This window comes from Phialemonium atrogriseum, assembly GCF_030411735.1.
Source record: "Phialemonium atrogriseum strain 8032-3 unplaced genomic scaffold QBC33scaffold_2, whole genome shotgun sequence".
Lineage (NCBI taxonomy): Eukaryota > Fungi > Ascomycota > Sordariomycetes > Cephalothecales > Cephalothecaceae > Phialemonium > Phialemonium atrogriseum.
In genome coordinates, this window is record NW_026848139.1 from 368,367 (window position 1) to 386,153 (window position 17,787).

Below are 17,787 nucleotides of genomic sequence, written 5' to 3' on the forward strand. Positions count from 1 at the left end.
GCAAATGGAAGTTGGCTTTCGTAGTGTACGAGTTTTGTTACGATGATATAGCCTCAAACCTGGTTCAAGGATGAGTGGCAGGGACAGGCAGGCCAACACCGTTTTGTATTTCTAGACAAGACCCATGCTGAGTGCAATGAAAAGAAGCTCCAGGATGGAATGTCAGAGCTCTGTAACCAAAGTATAAAATGGGGCCATTATGAGAATCTGACATGCTGATGCAAACTATGCCCGACTTTGAGATCGATCTTGGGATAGGTACCTAGGTACCGAGCCTGCCTTGCAAGTGGTGGAAGAAAAAACGCTCGCACGAGTTACCTAGCTCACTAACTTCTCTAGGTCATTCCTTAATAATACTCGGAGGGAAGCCACAAGAGATTGTTAGTGGATACTTTTAACCTATTAGTAAACAGGGTAACTCGTGCGAGGGTTTTTGTTTCCACCACTTGGCTTGCTAGGGTCACAAGGCTGAGGCGTCGGTTAATTAAGATAGGTATCTCCACACTAGAGCTGCGTCACTCAGGATAGCTGGCCTTTTTTGACTTCGCATTGCCAGCCTTTGTCCTAGCTCACCCAAATGCGACAGGCCAATTCTCGTCAAGTCAATTGTTGGCAAGTCATGCGAATTCTTTTCAGGCCTTAATAATGGGCATTCATTCGCTGCCAGAACCATGACTGCCACCATCTCAGCTCTGACAAGGGCTGAGACTTTGAGTCTCTTTTCGATAACAGCAGCATGCGTTGGGATTCTCGCCAACACCCTCCAGGGCGATGGTGCCCCCCTTGCCGCATCCCTTGCCCTCAGCGGAATAGCCTTTACCGCAACTTATTCGATGATTCGATGGCTAGGCCCGACATTTATCAAAGCCGGATTGAAAGGGGTGGACATGAGCAAGCATCACAAGAGAGATATACCTGAATGCATGGGGGGTGTATGCGCCGTGGTCTATCTGCTTGTGGTCATTGTCTTCATCCCCTTTCCATTTTACAAGGATATAGTGGCAGCCACGAGTGGTGGAGGCAACCGGGATGTTGTTCTGGAGGTGCAGCATGTTCAGCAAGGGCGCTTCTTACATCGGTTCCCTCATAGCAAGGTTTGTTTCTTTCCCCATGGCTACCTAGGTCCTTCTGCCAATGTTACTGACTTGCCTACCTTCCATAGCTCGGCGCCTATCTGTCTGCCATCATATCCCTCCAGTCTATCGCCCTTCTGGGAATTGGTGATGATCTTTTCGACATCCGCTGGCGCCACAAGCTCTTCATTCCCGCATTTTCCTCGATCCCTCTCCTCGTCATCTACTTTGTCGATTTCGGAGTCACCTCGGTCGTGGTGCCCATTCCCCTACAACCGTACCTGGGCGAATTGTTCAACATCGGCTCTCTCTACTACGCCTACATGGCCTGTGTTGCCATCTTCAGCCCCAATAGCATCAACATCCTCGCGGGAATCAACGGGATCGAGGTGGCTCAGTCTATAGTCATTGCGCTTCTTCTGGCCCTGAACGACTGTCTCTACCTCCTCACCCCCTACCCCCATCCGGCGACCGATTCCCACCTGTTCTCCCTCTATTTCTTGCTGCCATTCCTCGGGGTTTCCTTTGCGCTACTCTGCCACAACTGGTACCCGGCACGAGTATTTGTGGGAGACACATACTGCTATTTTGCGGGGATGGTGTTTGTGGTTGTCAGCATTCTCGGTCACTTCAGCAAGACCCTCATACTACTCCTCATACCCCAGATCTTCAATTTCATATACTCGGCCCCGCAGCTCTTTGGTCTTGTTCCCTGCCCTCGACATCGGCTGCCGCGCTTCAACGCCAGGACCGGGTTACTCGAGGCCAGCGTTACTCTGTGGACTCCGGAGAGGCAGCCCAAGCGCCCCGTCGCTTGGGGGCTGCACCTGCTCCACAGGCTGAGGCTGCTCCGGGTGACAGCAGATGCTGAAGGGAACATTGTGGAGACGAGCAACTTCACCATCATCAATCTGTGGCTCGTGTGGCGTGGCCCGTTGCGGGAAGACCGCCTGGCAATAGAGCTCACGGCCATGCAGACTCTGGTTGGCTTACTGGGCTTGTTTGTTCGGCACCGTTTGGCGTTATTGGTCTTTAAGGAAGACAATCTAGGTGTCTAAGGCTGCCATCCATTACCGGGAGATAGAGGGAATTTCGCTCGGTACGGCGATACATCGTCGAAAGGTGCTCATACCAGTGTACATAGGTACATGCATAATTAAGCATGCCAGGCACCAATGAACATAAAGATTGCACGTGGCTCTGTGGCCAATCAGGAAAGATTAGATGCACATTCTACATACGTACATAGGTGGGGGCTGAAAGGAGCTTGGGCCCAGTCCTCCTCTCCGACTCTGTTGATTTGGCATCACCTCATCATTCCTCTCCCAAGGGGAACCCCATACGAGTTCCGTCTTCAAGAAGAGGAAAGCGTGCCGAGATAACCAGTATCATGGCCCGCCTGCTAGCCGACCCGCCGATCGCGGAGGACCCGTCGGGCTTCGACCTGATCATCAAGCACGGGCACCAGGACCTCGTGCAGGCGGTGGCGTTCAACACGTACGGCGACCGGTGCGCGACGGGGTCCGTGGACGGGCGCGTCCGCGTGTTCAACCGCCACCGCGAGGGCGTCTGGCGCCACTGCGACAACTGGACCGCCCACGGCGGCGAGATCCTCGACCTGCAGTGGCTGCCCCCCACCGTCTACCCGAGCCTGCTCGCCAGCCTCGGCGTCGAGGGCCGGTTCAAGCTCTGGGCCGAGGACCCGGCCGCCGTGGCGGGCCGGAGATTTGCCAGCGCGGCCCGCAGCGGCGGTGGTGGCGGTGGAGGGGGTGGGGGCCCGGGATCCGGGTCCGGGGCAGGGTCGAGCCGGGATGCGCCCTCCAAGGCAGCGTTCGAAATGAGGTCCGGAAGCGGCGCGCCGTTCCGGTCGTTTGCGATGAAGCACGACGAGGAGACGAGGCACACGTACCTCGCGCTCCTGGCGGCGGACGGGACGCTGTCCGTCTTCGAGAACGAGCAAGTCGAGAACCTCAGCAACTACGCCCACCTCGACGAGTGGGACGTCTTCGATGGGCCCGGCGGCGGGGCCCACGCAGCTGGTACCGGTGGCGGTGGTGGTGGCGCGACCGGAGGCGCGGGCATGGGGGGTTCGTCGTCGTCGCAGATGACGTCGGGCGGCCCGCCGGCGCGCGGCGAGGAGACAGCGTTCCGGGTGCGGTTCGACCCAAACCCCGAGGTGTGCTACACTGCGCTGCGGGCGGGTGTGCCGACGGACGCGCTGGGCCTGGTGGTGGCGGCGATGGATGGCGTCAAGATCTACCGGACGCGCGACACGCTCAAGTCGGTGCTGGGCCTGTCGACGCCCGGGAGGGAGTTCTACCTCGCGGCCGAGATCGGCGGGCATAGGGGCCTCGTGCGGGACGTCGCATGGGCGCCGGGGAACATCCGCGGGTACGACATCATCGCGACGGCGTGCCAGGATGGGTTTGTCAGGGTGTTCAGGCTGGATACACCGGTGGCGGGTGGAGACGGGCGGGGGGGCTGGTCGGCTGCGGGGCTGAAGCAGCACGCTAAGAGGGCGTCTGAGGATGACGCCGGCAGGCAGGGCGGCTTGTCGGAGGGGCAGTCGGGCATAAGGGCCGGGCTGCACAGGTCGCGCACGCACGAGGACCGGCGGCCGAGCGGGCAGCCGGGGCAGATCAGGCATGTCGTCAAGGAGATTGCCAAGCTGGATAGCCACCGCACGCCGGTCTGGAGGGTGGGGTTCGACGACGACGGCCAGATCCTGGGGAGCGTCGGCGACGATGGGAGGCTGATGTGTTACCGCCAGACGTCCGATGGTTCCTGGGCGAAGAGCTCCGAGCTTTCCATGGTGAAGATGAAGATGGCTGCTCCCTAATCCCCGGCAGTCTTACCACCTCTGGCCGAAGCGTCAAGGCAAATTCTATTCAAGCGGATAGGGGTCGTTCTCCGGCCCCGCTACGCAACAAACGACAAATTGGCTGGGCTATTCCCAGCGGCAAGACGTCGTCAAGGCGGAATGTGAAATGTATAACATTTTCTACAATTCAAGAGAGGGCTTCTCTCTTACGAGGGGATTGTACGACTACGAGGATGGATGAGGAGTATTCGGTGGTCCTTGGCGTCAGGCTTCACGAACATGGGACTGCGACGAGGAGAAAATAGACGGATTCGTGCGTGCCCCAGAGCAATCAACCTCGCCGTCGGGCAACCCCTTCGCGGTCACACTATGTAAATGCTAGCGTCCCTATACGCGTCAATTTCTTGCATCAGCCAGGCCGTCTGCTGCGTCGTAAGGGGATCGCGCCACGAAGCAATGGACTTGAGCAATCAGCCCTGCGACAAGTCGGGCGCACGCTCGGGCGCCGGGTCAACTTGTTTAATAGATGCCAGTTTATCTGAATGGATTGGTGGAATATTAAACCTCTCAACGTCCTAAATGGAAATGGGTCTTGAAGCAGGCTGGATGTATGATCTCGATCCAGAGCATGAATTACAAATCAGGTGGGAGCAGAACAGTGGTCAGGCGGGACTATAGAGATATGTGATACCAGCTATAGACGGACCTATTTATCTACTATTGTAGGTCCCAAATGGCCGAATTCAGAGCCTTGCCGAGCCCCTGAACTACCTACTATAGTAGTGTCTGACTACCTGGCTCGGTTTTCTATACCGACCTTACGCGACTAACCACCCAACACACGCACAACCCTAGTTAGGCCATTTGGTCTGCAAAAGACACCTTGACAGCCAAGGAAAACCAGCGGATGGGGAATATGAAGACGTCTCTTATGCCGAGCGGTAGCGACAGCCACGACAGAATCCACTCAAGGCCTGCAGCGGCCCATGAAGCGAGGGTACAAGCAGCAGTCTCTGACTGTGTGCTGCTTGCACAGCCAAGCGAGGAAACGCTCCAGCCCGAGACCGTAGCCGCCGTGGGGAGAGCTGCCATACCTGTTGCGAATCTATTAGCCACTAAAACTGCCCGACGCATTGATTTGCTGTTACTTACTTCCTCTGGTCCGTGTACCAGTAGTACGGTGCGGGATCCAGGCCCTCACGCTTGAATGCTGCCATCAGCGCCTCGTGGTCGTCCAGCCTCATCGAGCCGCCGACAATCTCGCCAACGCCGGGCATCAGGCAGTCCACGCTCTCGGTAACACGAGGATCTGCCGGGTCCCTCTGCATGTAGAACGCCTTGATCTCCACGGGGAAGTGGGTCAGGAAGATGGGCTTGTTGATAATGTCCGTCATCCTGCGCTCGGCAGCCTCGGCAATGTCGTCGCCGAATGCGTGAGGGTTGCCGTCCTCGTTGAGGATCTCATGCTCCCGCAGCCACTCAATCGCATCTGAGTACTTCATGCGCAGGAAGGGCCGCTCCGGCACGCTGAATTCCGGGTTGAGGTGTTTGATGTATCCGGCAATGACGGGGTCGGCCATGACGAGCTCCAGCACACGGCAAATCATGTGCTCGATATGCGACAGGAGGTCGTCAAAGCTGATAAAGTCCAGCTCGGCCTCGACGTGCGTGTACTCGGACAAGTGCCGCCTGGTGAGGGACTTCTCCGCGCGGAAAGATTTCTCAATGCAGTACACGTCGCCCATGGACGGCAGGCAGGTCTCCAGGTAGAGCTGCGACGACTGGGTAAGGAAGGCGTCGGCACCGTAGTAATCGAACTTGAACAGAGTCGCACCGCCTTCCACCTGCGTCTGGACGAGCGCGGGAGGGCTGACCTTGCGGATCCTCGACTCCTTGTATGCCTGGTTGAAGGCGAACTCGACAGCGTCGCGGACAAGCATGACGGATGAGGCGACCTCGCCGCGGAGGGTGAGGTGGCGCAGGTCCAGCAAGGTGGAATGCTCTGCCCCTGGCTGGACCCTGTTGGTGATGGCGTCGTCACCTCCAGCAGCCCTCCAGTGCTTGGGGATCTTGTAGAAGTCGGCGTGCAGCTCGCGGTTGAGCGGGGCATGCGCGCCAGCAGGGACCTCGTACATCTCGCCGTAGATCTCCATGGTCGTCTCGCGTGTGAGAGTGACGGCTTCGTACGTCTTTGCCAGCTGGCCGCCAATGACGACCTGCATGAAGCCATAGCCGTCCCTCAAGGTGATGAACAGCATGTCCTTCTGTTTGCGCTCACGATGCACACGACCGACGACGCGCACTCGGGTGCCTTTACTTTCGGATTCCCCAGTGCCACGCAGCTTGATGTGGTCGCCAACCTCGTCCAGCTTGATCTTGACAGGCGCCGGGAGGCTGGTATCCTCCTCGATCACGATCTTCTTGGCCTCCTCGAGCGCCTTGTTACGCTCTTCGTCGTGCCTCTTGCGTTGGGCAGCGAGTTCCAGCTCGCGCGCCGCCTTCTTCTTCTTCTGCTCGTAGTTGTTGGCAGCCTTCTTCAACGCAGACTTTGCCGCGGGCTTCCACTCCTTCGCAGCTTCATCGTCAGCGCTTTGGGACTTGCGCGTGAGGTATTGGGCCTCGGCGGGGCGCTCGAGGTATGCGAATTGGAGTGTCTTGTATGGCGATTCCTCGGTACCCTGCTGGGTAGGCTCGTCTTTGCCGATATCTTCGTCGATATAGATGGTCGCCATCTTGAGCCCGTGGACGCTGCTGATCAGAAGTGGTTACAATAGGAGCAGATAGCGGCGGGAATGCGAAAGTGTTGTTGATTTTGAGTCATCAGGATGAATTGGATAGTGGGATGAGTCGTCGCTTATCTTATCAGAGCCCCGCGGTTTCAGGCACAGACCATACATAACCGTGCATTATGTAAAACTTCTACTAGGATAGTAGCACGTGATACGTGATCTGTACCCCTCTTCAACTTCTACAACACTAATTGCTCTCTTCAACACAGAACAAGCGATTATCCGCAGCTTCTCAACCAGGTCTACGCAGCCCGTCGTCGTACACTGGAGTAAAAAAAGGAATGGTGGAAATAAATGAGAAAAGACGAAAAGGAAAGGTAGGCTTCAGTTGTCGCTTATCCGCAATTGTTCTCATCAATCAAAATCAACATCAACATCAACATCAACATCAACACTGTGCCCTTAATCAATGCTGCGCCCCAGCATAGAATCCACAACTCACACGCAACCATGCGTTTTCAAGGTCTCAAGGACAGGATCTGGAAAGAGAGACTTTGTGAATCCTGCTATCGTTAACTACCTACCCATGCTAACTCGTAGCATGGCATCACCCTGTACCTAGCTTAAAGCTTCTGCATGGCGACGATATCAGAAGACTGGACGAAGTCCTCGATCTCCTCGATCTCCTCCTGGAGCTCTTCCAGGGAGATCTTCTCGTCCTCAACCACCAAGTTGATCTGCAGCTTCTTGATACCGAACCCGACAGCGACAAGCTTGGATGCACCCCAGACCAAGCCATCCTTCTCGATCCCACGGACCGCAGCCTCAAGACCGGCCATGTCGGTCTCGTCATCTGCAATTTAACTGGTCAGTATGCAAGTCGTACAAAACTGCAGGCTCTCCGTTCTTTCACGTACCCCAAGGCTTGACGTCCATGGTCACAATCGACTTGGCAATGGTCTTAGGCTTGGCCTCCTTCTTCTTGCGGTACTCGGCCAGGCGCTCCTCGCGGGCGCGCGCCTCCTCCTCATCCTCCTCGTCGCTGCTGAACAGGTTGTCGTCGTCATCGTCATCTGCGGCGGCGGCAGGGGCGGCAGCAGCAGGGGCGGCGGCGGACGCCTTGGCCTCGTTCAACGCCAGCTCGGCCTCATCAGGCCCATATGCCGTGTAAGGCTTCGTGGCGTCGCCGGCCAGCGTGGGGAACTCGTCCTCGTACGACGCGATGTGCTTGTACCAGCGCGCCACGTGAGGGAGCTTGGCAGCGTCCGGGGCTGACTTGAGCGCCTTGAAGCAAGCGACGTCGCCTTGCGACGCGGTGTACCTAAGGTAGGGAAGGTTGTTGGTAAGGGGTGAGGAGAAAGGGATGGAGGGAAAGCCTCCTATATGCTAGGTATGTAAAGCCGTGGCTTGCAGACTTGCACACTTTGAGACTTCTCAATATCATGAACCAATGAGGCCATGAAGATAAAATGGAGGACAGATAATCTCAAGAAAGCCAGGAACACGACATACCCGGTAATGTATGAACGAGTGGATAGCCAATAGCTCAGGGCTTTGGATGTTAGCATATTCGCCTGGGGCTCGACTGGGTAGGTAACTCACTGGCGAGCCCGGCGTCGGTATGAAGATCGGTGAACACCATTGTCAATTAATCAGTCTCGAGGCTGTTTATACGTGATATAGATGATGGAAATATTGTAAATGACCAGAGGAGAGCGTCTAGGAGCCTCGAAGCAGGTGGGGGGGTCTCCAGCGAATTTTTTTAATATTTTATTTTTTCAAGTGTTCTATTGGTCCGAAGCAAACGACATCTCTTGGTATCGAGCTGGGCACTCCGCCTTGGATCTAACTGATCTTCAACAATTTCGAGTCGTTTTTGTTCAATCGAGGTTTTAGGGGACAAATCAACGTCTACCTGGTGTGTAGTCTTACGGAATTGGGGACCTCTGGTGCTCTAAGCGTTCCCACCTGTTGGAAGTAAGGTATATCTCTTCTGCCCTCACTTCGGGAATGAGTGTGTTGATGGATGAGTAAGTCGTGCTCAGAACCAGGTGACTAGGGTGAAATAAATAGCTTCTTGCAGAATTGCCGTTCTAGTAGTTGTCGGTTCCATCATCATGATGGTGGTCATCATCATCAGAGGATAGGTAGCTGTGACGTCAGTTTGTCTTGTAGATGGATGTTCTCCATTCTTAGGGTAGGGGTGACGGCGTGAAAGCCATGTCCCAGTGCAATCCCTAGTCACCTTTTTCGGGGCCGAGGGGCGTTGGGCAAGTTGACAAGGCCGAGACTTCTGACAGTTGCGACGGATACTTGACGTGTACACGATAGACACCGTTCTTTGCTGGGGACAGGAAGCTTTTTGGAAACTTAGGTATCCGAAACATGGAAAGCACACGTACGAACGACCCAGAGAGCCCCGGTGGAGCTGCAGGAGCCAACAGGGTGGTGATGTTCAACGTCATAGATGAAGCGTTTGTTGAAGCCAGCCTGCATCTCCCCTCGGATGGTTTAAAAGCCCCCAAGGCCACCCCGTCAGCTAGCAGGTCATTTATTTTCTCTCATTTCTCTCTCTTCTTCCGTGTCGTAATACAATTGCAATAAGTATCAAGCCAACTTACTCTCGGTGAGATACGTTTCAAAAGCTCAGCTACCAGGATGACAAAGACAAAGACCATCAGGCTCTCCTCAGGATATGTAAGATAAATAGCATTCCAGTTAACCATCTTGACTCGGGCCTTGACACTCCAGTGTAGGAGATGCCCATTGTTGGCTACGGCCTCTGGAAAGTGCCGAACGACAAGTGTGCCGACTCGGTCTACCATGCGATCAAGCTCGGATACCGACATTTCGACGGCGCATATGACTACCAGAACAGCTCCGAGGCGGGCGCCGGCATCCGCAAGGCCATCCAGGACGGCCTGGTAAAGCGCGAGGAGATCTTCGTCACGTCCAAGCTGTGGAACAACTATCACAGGCGGGACCGCGCCATCGAGATGGCCAAGGCCGAGAACGACGCCTGGGGCCTGGGCTACCTGGACCTGTACCTGATCCATTTCCCCCTCGCGCAGAAGTACATCCCGCCGTCCGAGCTCTCGCACCCGGGCTTCTGGACCGACAGCGCCCAGAAGAACGTCGCCCCGCTGGACCGCGTCCCCGTGGCCGAGACGTGGGCCGCGCTGGAGACGCTCGCGCGGACCAAGGACAACCCGTCGGGCATCTTCCGCTCGCTGGGCGTCGCCAACTTCAACGCCATGCTCCTGTACGACCTGCTGGCCGGGTACGAAAAGGTGCGCCCGGCGATGCTGCAGGTTGAGCACCACCCCTACCTGGCCCAGCCCGACCTGGTGAAGATGGCGCACGAGAATAACGTCGCCGTGACCGCGTACAGCAGCTTCGGCCCACAGAGCTTCATCGAGCTGGGCAGCCAGGCCGCCAAGGAGGCGACGTCGCTGCTGGAGCACAGTGTTGTCAAGAAGATCGCGGACAAGCACGGTAAGACCCCCGCGCAGGTGCTACTGCGCTGGTCGACCCAGAGGGACGTTATCGTCATCCCCAAGAGCAACAACCCGGACCGGCTGGCCCAGAACCTGGATTGCAGCTCGTTCGACTTGACCAAGGGTGACTTGGAGGCCATCTCTGGCCTGGATAGGGGCTTGCGGTTCAACGATCCTGGAACATCGCTCGACCCGCCAATTAGAGTCTTTGCTTGAAGGCAGAAAGAGTAACTATTTAGGCGGGGTAGGGGAAGAAGGCTTGTTGTCACGGCTGCATTGTGTAGTGGTGTTCGCGGGGAAGAATATATCGCAACTGTATCTTAGACAATACATATCTTCCAACTGCCGAGCAGTTAGCTAACACACAACCCGGGGACCTTTTATCTCCTCCGCTTTCCACCACCACCAACCCCGTCCTCTCCTTGCTTCCTTTTCTTGCCTTCCCTCTGCCAGTACGCCTTACTCTCCCTCTTCTCCCTCGACTCCTTCTTCTCCTCGAATTCGGCAACACGTTTCCTGTACTCTCCCCTCTTCTCCTCCTTCTTTTTCCTCCGCTTCTCCGCGACGTCTTTCCTGATCGTCGTGAGCTTCTGCATGAGGTCCCTGGCCTTCTTCTCTTCCCCGCGGAGTATGACCGCCCGCTTCTGCATGTACGTTTCTTTCTTCTGCTTCTTTGTCTGGATGATCTGCGACTTGAACGGCAACTTGGCGGCGAGCGCCCGCGGCACCCTCAGGGGGTTGAAGTGCCTGGCCTGCCGCTCGACCTTCCTGTACTGGCTGTTCTTCTGCATTGGCGTGTCTATCCCCTCGTCGCGGCGCACCTGTCCGGTCAACCTCATGCCCTGCCAGCCGATGAGGTTCGTGACCGGGTTGTAGAACCGATGCGGCCTGATGGGGTACCACGCTCGCAAGAAGACAATGTCGCTCATCAGGATCTTGTCCTCGAAGGTAGCTCGGAAGTGGCCGTCCGGCTTGGAAAGGGCACGCTTGATCTGGCCCCGCACGCCCGAGACGGTCTTGATAGAAGCCCCCTCGAACTTTGCTATCTCGAGTGCCGTGTTGAACATGTCCTTGATGAAGGCCGTGTTCTTGAACACCTTGTACGGCGCGCCGGTGAGCTTGAGCTTCTTGACAATCTCGGTAGACTCGTCGACGCTGAGAACGGTGCCGGTCGCAGCTATTCGGAAACCGGGGTTGGTGGCAGAGAAGGACTGGAAGCACACAAATCCAGTATTTGGTGCGATGAGGGGCCCGTAGAAGGTGCTGAAGCAGTGCATGTGCTCCGGCGTGTACTTCAGCATGCGGTTCCTCGTCCGAGAGTCGGATATGCTGTAGATGGGAAGGGATTGAAATCTCCTCCAGCCCATAGAGAATATCAAGGGGTCGTTTGTCTTGAGGATCTTCTTGTGCCAACGATGCCTCTTGATCCGAGCTTGGACAAAGCCAAAGCGGTCCTCGGTAGGAGAGAGTCCACCGACAATCAGGGGAATCCTGGCTTGGAACATTTCGACGAATTCCGCTGGCACTCCTTCTATGATCATCTTGGCGTACTTCCCGGCCTTGTATCCCTCAACAGCGGTGCGTTGATGCTCGTCCAGGATTCCAAGCTCGGCCTTGTTGATGTCCAGCTGCTTCTGGATCAATGCCTTCTGGGAATCGTACCAGTCATCTTCGCCAAACTCCTCCTGATCTCCTCCTTCTCGCCTGGCCACTGCCTTGTCGTTCTTGAAGCCTTCCCGGTCTTCTTCCTCGAAGCGGAGCTTGAGTTCCTCTTTCCGGCGCGCATTCTTCTCACGCTCTTCCTCGATGCTCTTCTCCGGGACGTGTTGTTCGCCGGTTTCGAGATCCTCAAAAGCACCATCGCCTTCGTCGTCGTCGCCATCCTCACCGTCATCTTGTGAGTCTCCATCACCATCGTCGTCGTCGCCGCCGTCGCCATCCTCGTCAAGTAGATTTGATGTGGCGAACCGACTTCGCAGCGCTTCGATGCTGTCCTCTTGAGACCACTTCGCGGCGAGCTCCTCGTAGTCATAGCGGGGAATCGACCGATCTTCTTCCAAATCTCCCTCAATCTCATACTGGGACTTCTTGAAAAATAATTCATCCTCCTCGTCTTCGATATTCTCTTCCTGGCTCTCTTGATCCTCACCCCTCCATCTCTGGAGAGCTGTTTTCGCTGGCACCGAGTCGTCATACATTAAACGAGCGAGATCATTGGCGCGGAATGGCCGTCTCTTGCTGTGAAGCAATCTTGCCTTCTCGGTCATGTTTTCTTTCCATTTTACCGCGGTGTCCTCGTCGTCAGAGTCAAACTCGTCGACGTCACTGTCAACTTCGTCGTCGTCGTCGTCGTCGTCGTCATCATCGTCGTCGTTGTCGCCGCCCGAGGATAACGACCCCAGATCGGAATCGCTGTCGGCAAATGCCAGATCGTCTTCGTCCACGTTCTTATCTTTACCTTTCCTGAACATCTTACCGAGCTTCTCTTCGCTAAACTCGGCCTCCACTTCAGGGTCGTTGTCATCGCTGGCGAAGCCTTCATTTTCAGGGAGATCTTCCTCGTCCGATAAACCGTTCTCCTCGGCGAACCGCACTTTCCGCTGACTCCTTCGGCCGGTGTCCTCGTCCGCCGGAACACGAGTGATCTGGTCACCTCCTGCAAAGAGCTGCACACCTTCCTCCGTCTGCCCCAGTAGTCGCCTTTCACCCTGCAAGTCGATGATTAATTGTTCGCCTTCTCCACGCTCAACACCATCCGCGTCCTTGTCGAAGGTAAACCCGTTCTCCCTGGTAATAACAATATGGTCGCCCGTTATTTTGAGACCACTTCGGTCGGACATTGGAGCATAGAGCTTCTTTTCCTTTTCATCCAGGCGCCGCCTCCCTGTCTTGCCCGTAACCTTTGCAATTGCTAGCTCCATGGCGGGAGTCGGGCAAGGGTCCGGTAGGGCCTCCATACGGGCGACCGCGAAGTCGCCAAGGCCAGGGATATGAACTCGCTGACCCTCGGCTGAAAAGTTGGTCCCCCTCAGGTACCCAGATAACTCGATCGATCGATCGCACTTTGAATCCTCCTCAATTTTCGTCGGATGGGTGACATCTCGGTAGTTATCGACAACAGTGTAGGGGTGGGAATTCCTCCAAATCAACGGTCGCGGGTTCTTCATGACCGAGAGAAAGCGAGACAGATTGTGGATCTCGCGATCCGGATATCTCCCGTTGATGACGCCGGAGAGATAGAACAGGTGAGCTCCTTGGTAAAGCTCGCTCCACAACCTGTGCTTTAACCTCTTTTTGGCGTCTTTCAAGGCTTGAGGCTTTCGAAACAGGTCCAGATGCGTCAGAATGCCGAAGACATTGCCCGGCATACCAGTAGCAGCCAGGATATTCAAAAACTCCATAGTCTCCATTTCGAAGCCATAGTTTCCATCAATCATCAGCAGCACGATGTCGGCCACCTTCGCCACGTCCACCATGGCTTCAAGCTCGTTCGGGCATTCAAGGAAGGTCAGCCTCTGCTTCTTGGACGTGACCACGGTGATGGGCCCAAGGGGCTCGGAGATCGTTTCTTTGGCATAGCGTCTGATGAGCGACTTGATCAAGGTCGTCTTGCCCACGCCTGGTGGCCCGACAATGGCGACAAGTCGCGGCGGGGGATCATCGGGGAGTCGGTCAACGAGAGGTACATGGAGGCGCTTCTCTTTTATCTAGAGGGAATAGAGGTCAGTAACTGGCGCCAAAGACATTGACCACCCAGACATACGTCGTGAGATCTTGCTGCTGTTCTCGCAAGTTTTCCAGGGTTGGAGAAGGCGAATGCCTTTGGGTTTGGTCCTGGGACAGAGTGTTAGCCGAATGCGCGGGGTTATATTAGAGAACATGCGCTTACCACCCGAATGCTGCTTTTTTTCTTTGGACTTGCGATGAGGCTTATTCTGTTGTGCCTCCATGATTGCGCCTATTGTCCCGAGTCCGCAAGAAACATGGGCAGTTTTCGAGGTCACTGGCGAGCAACTCCAATGCTCCTCTACATCCCTCAAAAATTTCTTGGACGGGAAATCGTCGGGACCAATATTTTTTTTATCTTATCGCTCTATCGATAAGGAATGTGGAAGTGGGGCAATATACTTGGTACATCCGCCTCCACTGTTACATAAGCTGGGGTTCTACCATAGTAGGAGAATGGCGTTCCTTCGGTGCCAAAAGCATTCTATGAGCCACCGGCCAGAGCTTTCACAGTATGTATGATGGCACAAATGAAGAATGTATTTTGGTAAAAGGGTTTGATTATTTACAACTTCCAGCTAACAAATTGGGTAGCTAAACAGCCTTGTCATATTATAGGCCTACATAAGTCGCAACCTTCCAAAGGAAAACCCCTTTACGCAGTACACGTGTATGTTATCCCAGGGCTGACACAAACCACACTCGGACCAGTCATCCTCTACTTCTTCTTTCCACCTTTGAGCGCGTCGGTCACAGAGCCGAGTCCTAGACCCTCCAAGACTCTGTTCAGACCCAGACTACCAAGCAGTCCATCCACGAGACCCCCTAGGCCAAGGCCATGCAACTATAGAAATGTGTTAGTCTCATGTCTTCATGTGCAATGCTGGAGGGCAAACTTACCAGTCTGCCGACGAGGCCGAGCACGCCGCTAAGAAGCAGGCCAACAGCCGCCAGAATCTGGAAGAGGGGCTCGTTGAGGAGACCCCAGAGCGGGTTGAGCTCCTTCTTGGCATGCGGCATGCCCTCGATGGCCTTCTTGGCGTCCTCAATGGTTTTCGTAACGGTACCAGTGAGCTCCTTGAGGACGTCCGCAAGATGGTACTCCTCAGGGGTTGCCTCACGGGCCGCCGTCTTGTGCTTGGCGTTGGCGACGATTCGTCCATCAGGATCCAGACCGCGAATGACGCCGTTGGCTTCGGTGAGGATCTTCCCTCCTTCCTCGATCAGGGGCTTGACGTCTTTGACGAGCTGTTCCTCATCAAGCTCCTCCTTTGGAGTCGCCTGAGCGCGCTGGATTTTCTGTAATAGGTGTTAGCACCTTCCGCGATGTAGCGAAGACGAGTGAGTCCTCATACCTCAGTGATCATGCTGCAGATTGGCTTAATCTTGTCGAGGCATTGCTCAATGCAGGCTGACATTTGCCCCGCGAGTTTCTTGTCTAAAGCAAGCTTCTCGCGCTCCTCCTTCTCCTCGGCTGTTTCCTCGGGCGGTGCTTCGTCGGGGATCTCCTCAAGGAGAGACACATGGCCGATTGTTGTGCCTTTGGCGTTTATAACATCGCCATCGTCATCGATCTCCTTTCCGGAGCAAATGCTCAGTTCGCCGGTGGTCAGCTTGCCGATAAGGTTACCGTCCTCATCAAAGACGTCACCTTCCTTGTTGACTCGTCGGCCAGACAGGGCGTTCTTCTTCTTCTCAACCTCCGGCTCCTCCCATCGCTCAGCCTTGCCGAGCACGTTCCCGTTCTTGTCGCAAATATCGCCGTCTTCATCGACCGTGCGGCCGTAGAGGACTTTGGGGTCTCCGCTAAGCAGCCGACCGACGACATCGCCACCAGGAGTCACGATCTTGCCGTCCTTGGTAACGGTGCATCCAGTGAGCTCCGCAAAGGGACCCTCTTTGGCTCCCTCGCGATCACCTTCTGGGACGACCTCGGCCTTTCCGATGGTGTCGCCCATCTCGTTAACGATGTTGCCCTTCTTGTCGCACATACGGCCAACCATTGCCTTCGCATCGCCCTCAATGACACGGCCAAAGATGACACCGTTGCCGTCAACAACGTTTCCGGCCTTGTTGACACGCTTGCCAGCGAGGATGGACCGGTCGGCTTCGGGCTCGGGTTCGGGCTCCGGCTCGTCCTCAGAGCGCTCGGCCTTGCCAATAACGTTTCCGCCGCGGTCGAGGATGTCGCCATCGGGATCGACGCTCTTGCCCTGGAGGACCTTTTTGTCGCCTTCGACGACATAGCCGATGATCTGGCCGTCGGACACGACGTTGCCCTTGCCGTCGATTGTGTTGTCAGGGAAGGACTCGAAGGGCGCGGGCTCTTTCAGCAGGTCCTCCTTCTCGGAATCAGGGATGGGTTCGGCCTTGCCGATGATCTTGCCGTTCTCATTCCAGATGTCGCCGTTCTCGTCGGACCGTTTGCCGACCAGGTGGGCGAGAATGCCTTCCTTGATGCGGCCGACAAGCTTGTTGTCGTCGGCACTGATCAGGTTGCCGCCTTTGTTGACCTTGGCATTCCTGAGGACGGAGTAGTCAATCTTCTCGCCTTCTTCTTCGGCTTCTCCGGCTTCGCCCTCCTCGGCCTCACCGCCTTCGCCTTCGCCCTCCTTGACCTCACCGGCTTTGGCCTCATCATCTTTAAGCTCAATACCACCCTCAGTGGGCGCGGCTTCTCCGGCTTCCTCTCCTGCTTCCTCTCCCGCTTCTCCGGCTTCCTCTCCTGCTTCCTCTCCCGCTTCTCCGGCTTCGGCTCCTGCTTCTCCGGCTTCCTTGGTCTTCTGGGCCGTGGCAGCTTTGGCTTCCTCGCTGCTTTCGTCCTCTGTCGGCTGAGGCTCCAATTCATCCAAGTCCTCAGTGGACTCTGCTGCGTCCTCGCCTTCTTGTTTCTTCTGGTGGGTGTAGTTGCCCGTCTGAGCCTCATCATCGAATGGGTTCTCCTGTTGTTTATCTTTGGCGATGGCACCTGCGGACCGTGGCGCGGCCTGGGAACCGCCCTCAACGCTCTCTGGGGCAGCAGCCCAGGAACCTGGAGACGAAGTCTCCTGAGCGACGTCGGCCATGTTGAATCTGAATCTGGGATGAAGAGTAAAGGCTTAAAATTGATCTTTCAAGGGAAGTATGAATGTAGTAGGGGTAGCAGTGTGTTTCTTGTGGGCTCTAGTAGATCCCAAGGATTGTTCTGGAGTTGTATTGAACTAAGCCGTGTTGATCAAGCCGGTAGGATCGCGGCTTATATGCTCCCAACAGAGCCAGCCAGACCTTCGTCAAGGCTCCATCTGCACGTCATATTTGGGATTGGGTCCTACGTCACGTCTAAAGGGCAACAACATGGATCATCCGCCTTCGTCGAATAGAAACCCCATCAGCTATGACCCGCGTCGATGACAAGAGGCGGGTCGGAGGGAGTGACTTCATCGTTGTCTACCCGGGGCGCTGCAGCGATGCCTCGAAATCTCGGAGCATTGCCAATAGGCATGCCATTGGGTGAGAGCTCCCAGCGGTAACCCTGTGCAATTCGCGTGGGAGACGAACTAACAGGTTAGAGAAGGGGGGTGTGGCTTAGTAGGTTGATTCATCATGTGGCGAATACCTTACCATGTACTCGTTGTTCTATCCACACCCTCATATGGAGGCCGAGAGTTGTGCAGGTGTGCCACCCCTTTTCCTTGACATTTTTCAACAGCGGCTGATTCTAGCAGCCTGCACCCTTGATCCTGTCTTCTGAACTTTTATATATTTACGTCATATCGTCCTACCGTACACTCTCCCATAGGCCGTGATTCTCCTTGCGTACAAGTAATTCACAAAATCCTGTTTGGCCGAGATTCACAGGGGACACCCTGAGCAGCAAATGCTCATACACACCACACCTGGTATTACAGCCCAGTGATCGAGATTGCTCTCCCAAATCGGCTAACGAGTCGATCGCCGCTAAG

The 17,787-nt window shown here is 55.7% G+C and overlaps 7 protein-coding genes across 7 annotated transcripts; 3 read left to right on the forward strand and 4 right to left on the reverse strand.

Annotated features, from left to right (window-relative positions):
- Window positions 1–671: 671 nt before the first annotated feature.
- Window positions 672–2,131, forward strand: QBC33DRAFT_554555 (glycosyl transferase family 4-domain-containing protein; the record flags this gene model as incomplete). Its single annotated transcript, XM_060429525.1, has 2 exons — window positions 672–1,094; window positions 1,163–2,131. 2 exons carry the CDS (start codon window positions 672–674, stop codon window positions 2,129–2,131), a joined length of 1,392 nt encoding a protein of 463 aa, XP_060287598.1.
- Window positions 2,132–2,254: 123 nt separating this feature from the next.
- Window positions 2,255–4,091, forward strand: QBC33DRAFT_591677 (putative nuclear pore complex subunit protein). The gene has a single exon (XM_060431651.1). It carries the CDS (start codon window positions 2,464–2,466, stop codon window positions 3,910–3,912), a length of 1,449 nt encoding a protein of 482 aa, XP_060287599.1. The 5' UTR covers window positions 2,255–2,463; the 3' UTR covers window positions 3,913–4,091.
- Window positions 4,092–4,366: 275 nt separating this feature from the next.
- Window positions 4,367–6,703, reverse strand: QBC33DRAFT_523548 (asparagine--tRNA ligase, cytoplasmic). Its single transcript, XM_060426644.1, has 2 exons — window positions 5,047–6,703; window positions 4,367–4,988 (listed from the first exon to the last, which is right to left on the reverse strand). Exons 1-2 carry the CDS (start codon window positions 6,624–6,626, stop codon window positions 4,862–4,864), a joined length of 1,707 nt encoding a protein of 568 aa, XP_060287600.1. The 5' UTR covers window positions 6,627–6,703; the 3' UTR covers window positions 4,367–4,861.
- Window positions 6,704–7,246: 543 nt separating this feature from the next.
- Window positions 7,247–8,265, reverse strand: QBC33DRAFT_554558 (elongation factor 1-beta; the record flags this gene model as incomplete). Its single annotated transcript, XM_060429526.1, has 4 exons — window positions 7,247–7,476; window positions 7,541–7,944; window positions 8,136–8,175; window positions 8,226–8,265. The coding sequence occupies 4 exons, from the start codon at window positions 8,263–8,265 to the stop codon at window positions 7,247–7,249; spliced, it is 714 nt and encodes a 237-aa protein (XP_060287601.1).
- A 918-nt stretch (window positions 8,266–9,183) lies between these two features.
- On the forward strand, window positions 9,184–10,523 carry QBC33DRAFT_523556 (NADP-dependent oxidoreductase domain-containing protein). Its single transcript, XM_060426645.1, has 2 exons — window positions 9,184–9,320; window positions 9,380–10,523. Exons 1-2 carry the CDS (start codon window positions 9,282–9,284, stop codon window positions 10,334–10,336), a joined length of 996 nt encoding a protein of 331 aa, XP_060287602.1. The 5' UTR covers window positions 9,184–9,281; the 3' UTR covers window positions 10,337–10,523.
- On the reverse strand, window positions 10,501–14,070 carry QBC33DRAFT_444396 (uncharacterized protein; the record flags this gene model as incomplete). Its single annotated transcript, XM_060424270.1, has 3 exons — window positions 10,501–13,827; window positions 13,884–13,954; window positions 14,010–14,070. The coding sequence occupies 3 exons, from the start codon at window positions 14,068–14,070 to the stop codon at window positions 10,501–10,503; spliced, it is 3,459 nt and encodes a 1,152-aa protein (XP_060287603.1).
- A 494-nt stretch (window positions 14,071–14,564) lies between these two features.
- On the reverse strand, window positions 14,565–16,911 carry QBC33DRAFT_444053 (uncharacterized protein; the record flags this gene model as incomplete). The annotated part of the gene is made up of 3 exons (XM_060424253.1): window positions 14,565–14,690; window positions 14,747–15,145; window positions 15,202–16,911. 3 exons carry the CDS (start codon window positions 16,909–16,911, stop codon window positions 14,565–14,567), a joined length of 2,235 nt encoding a protein of 744 aa, XP_060287604.1.
- Window positions 16,912–17,787: the final 876 nt, after the last annotated feature.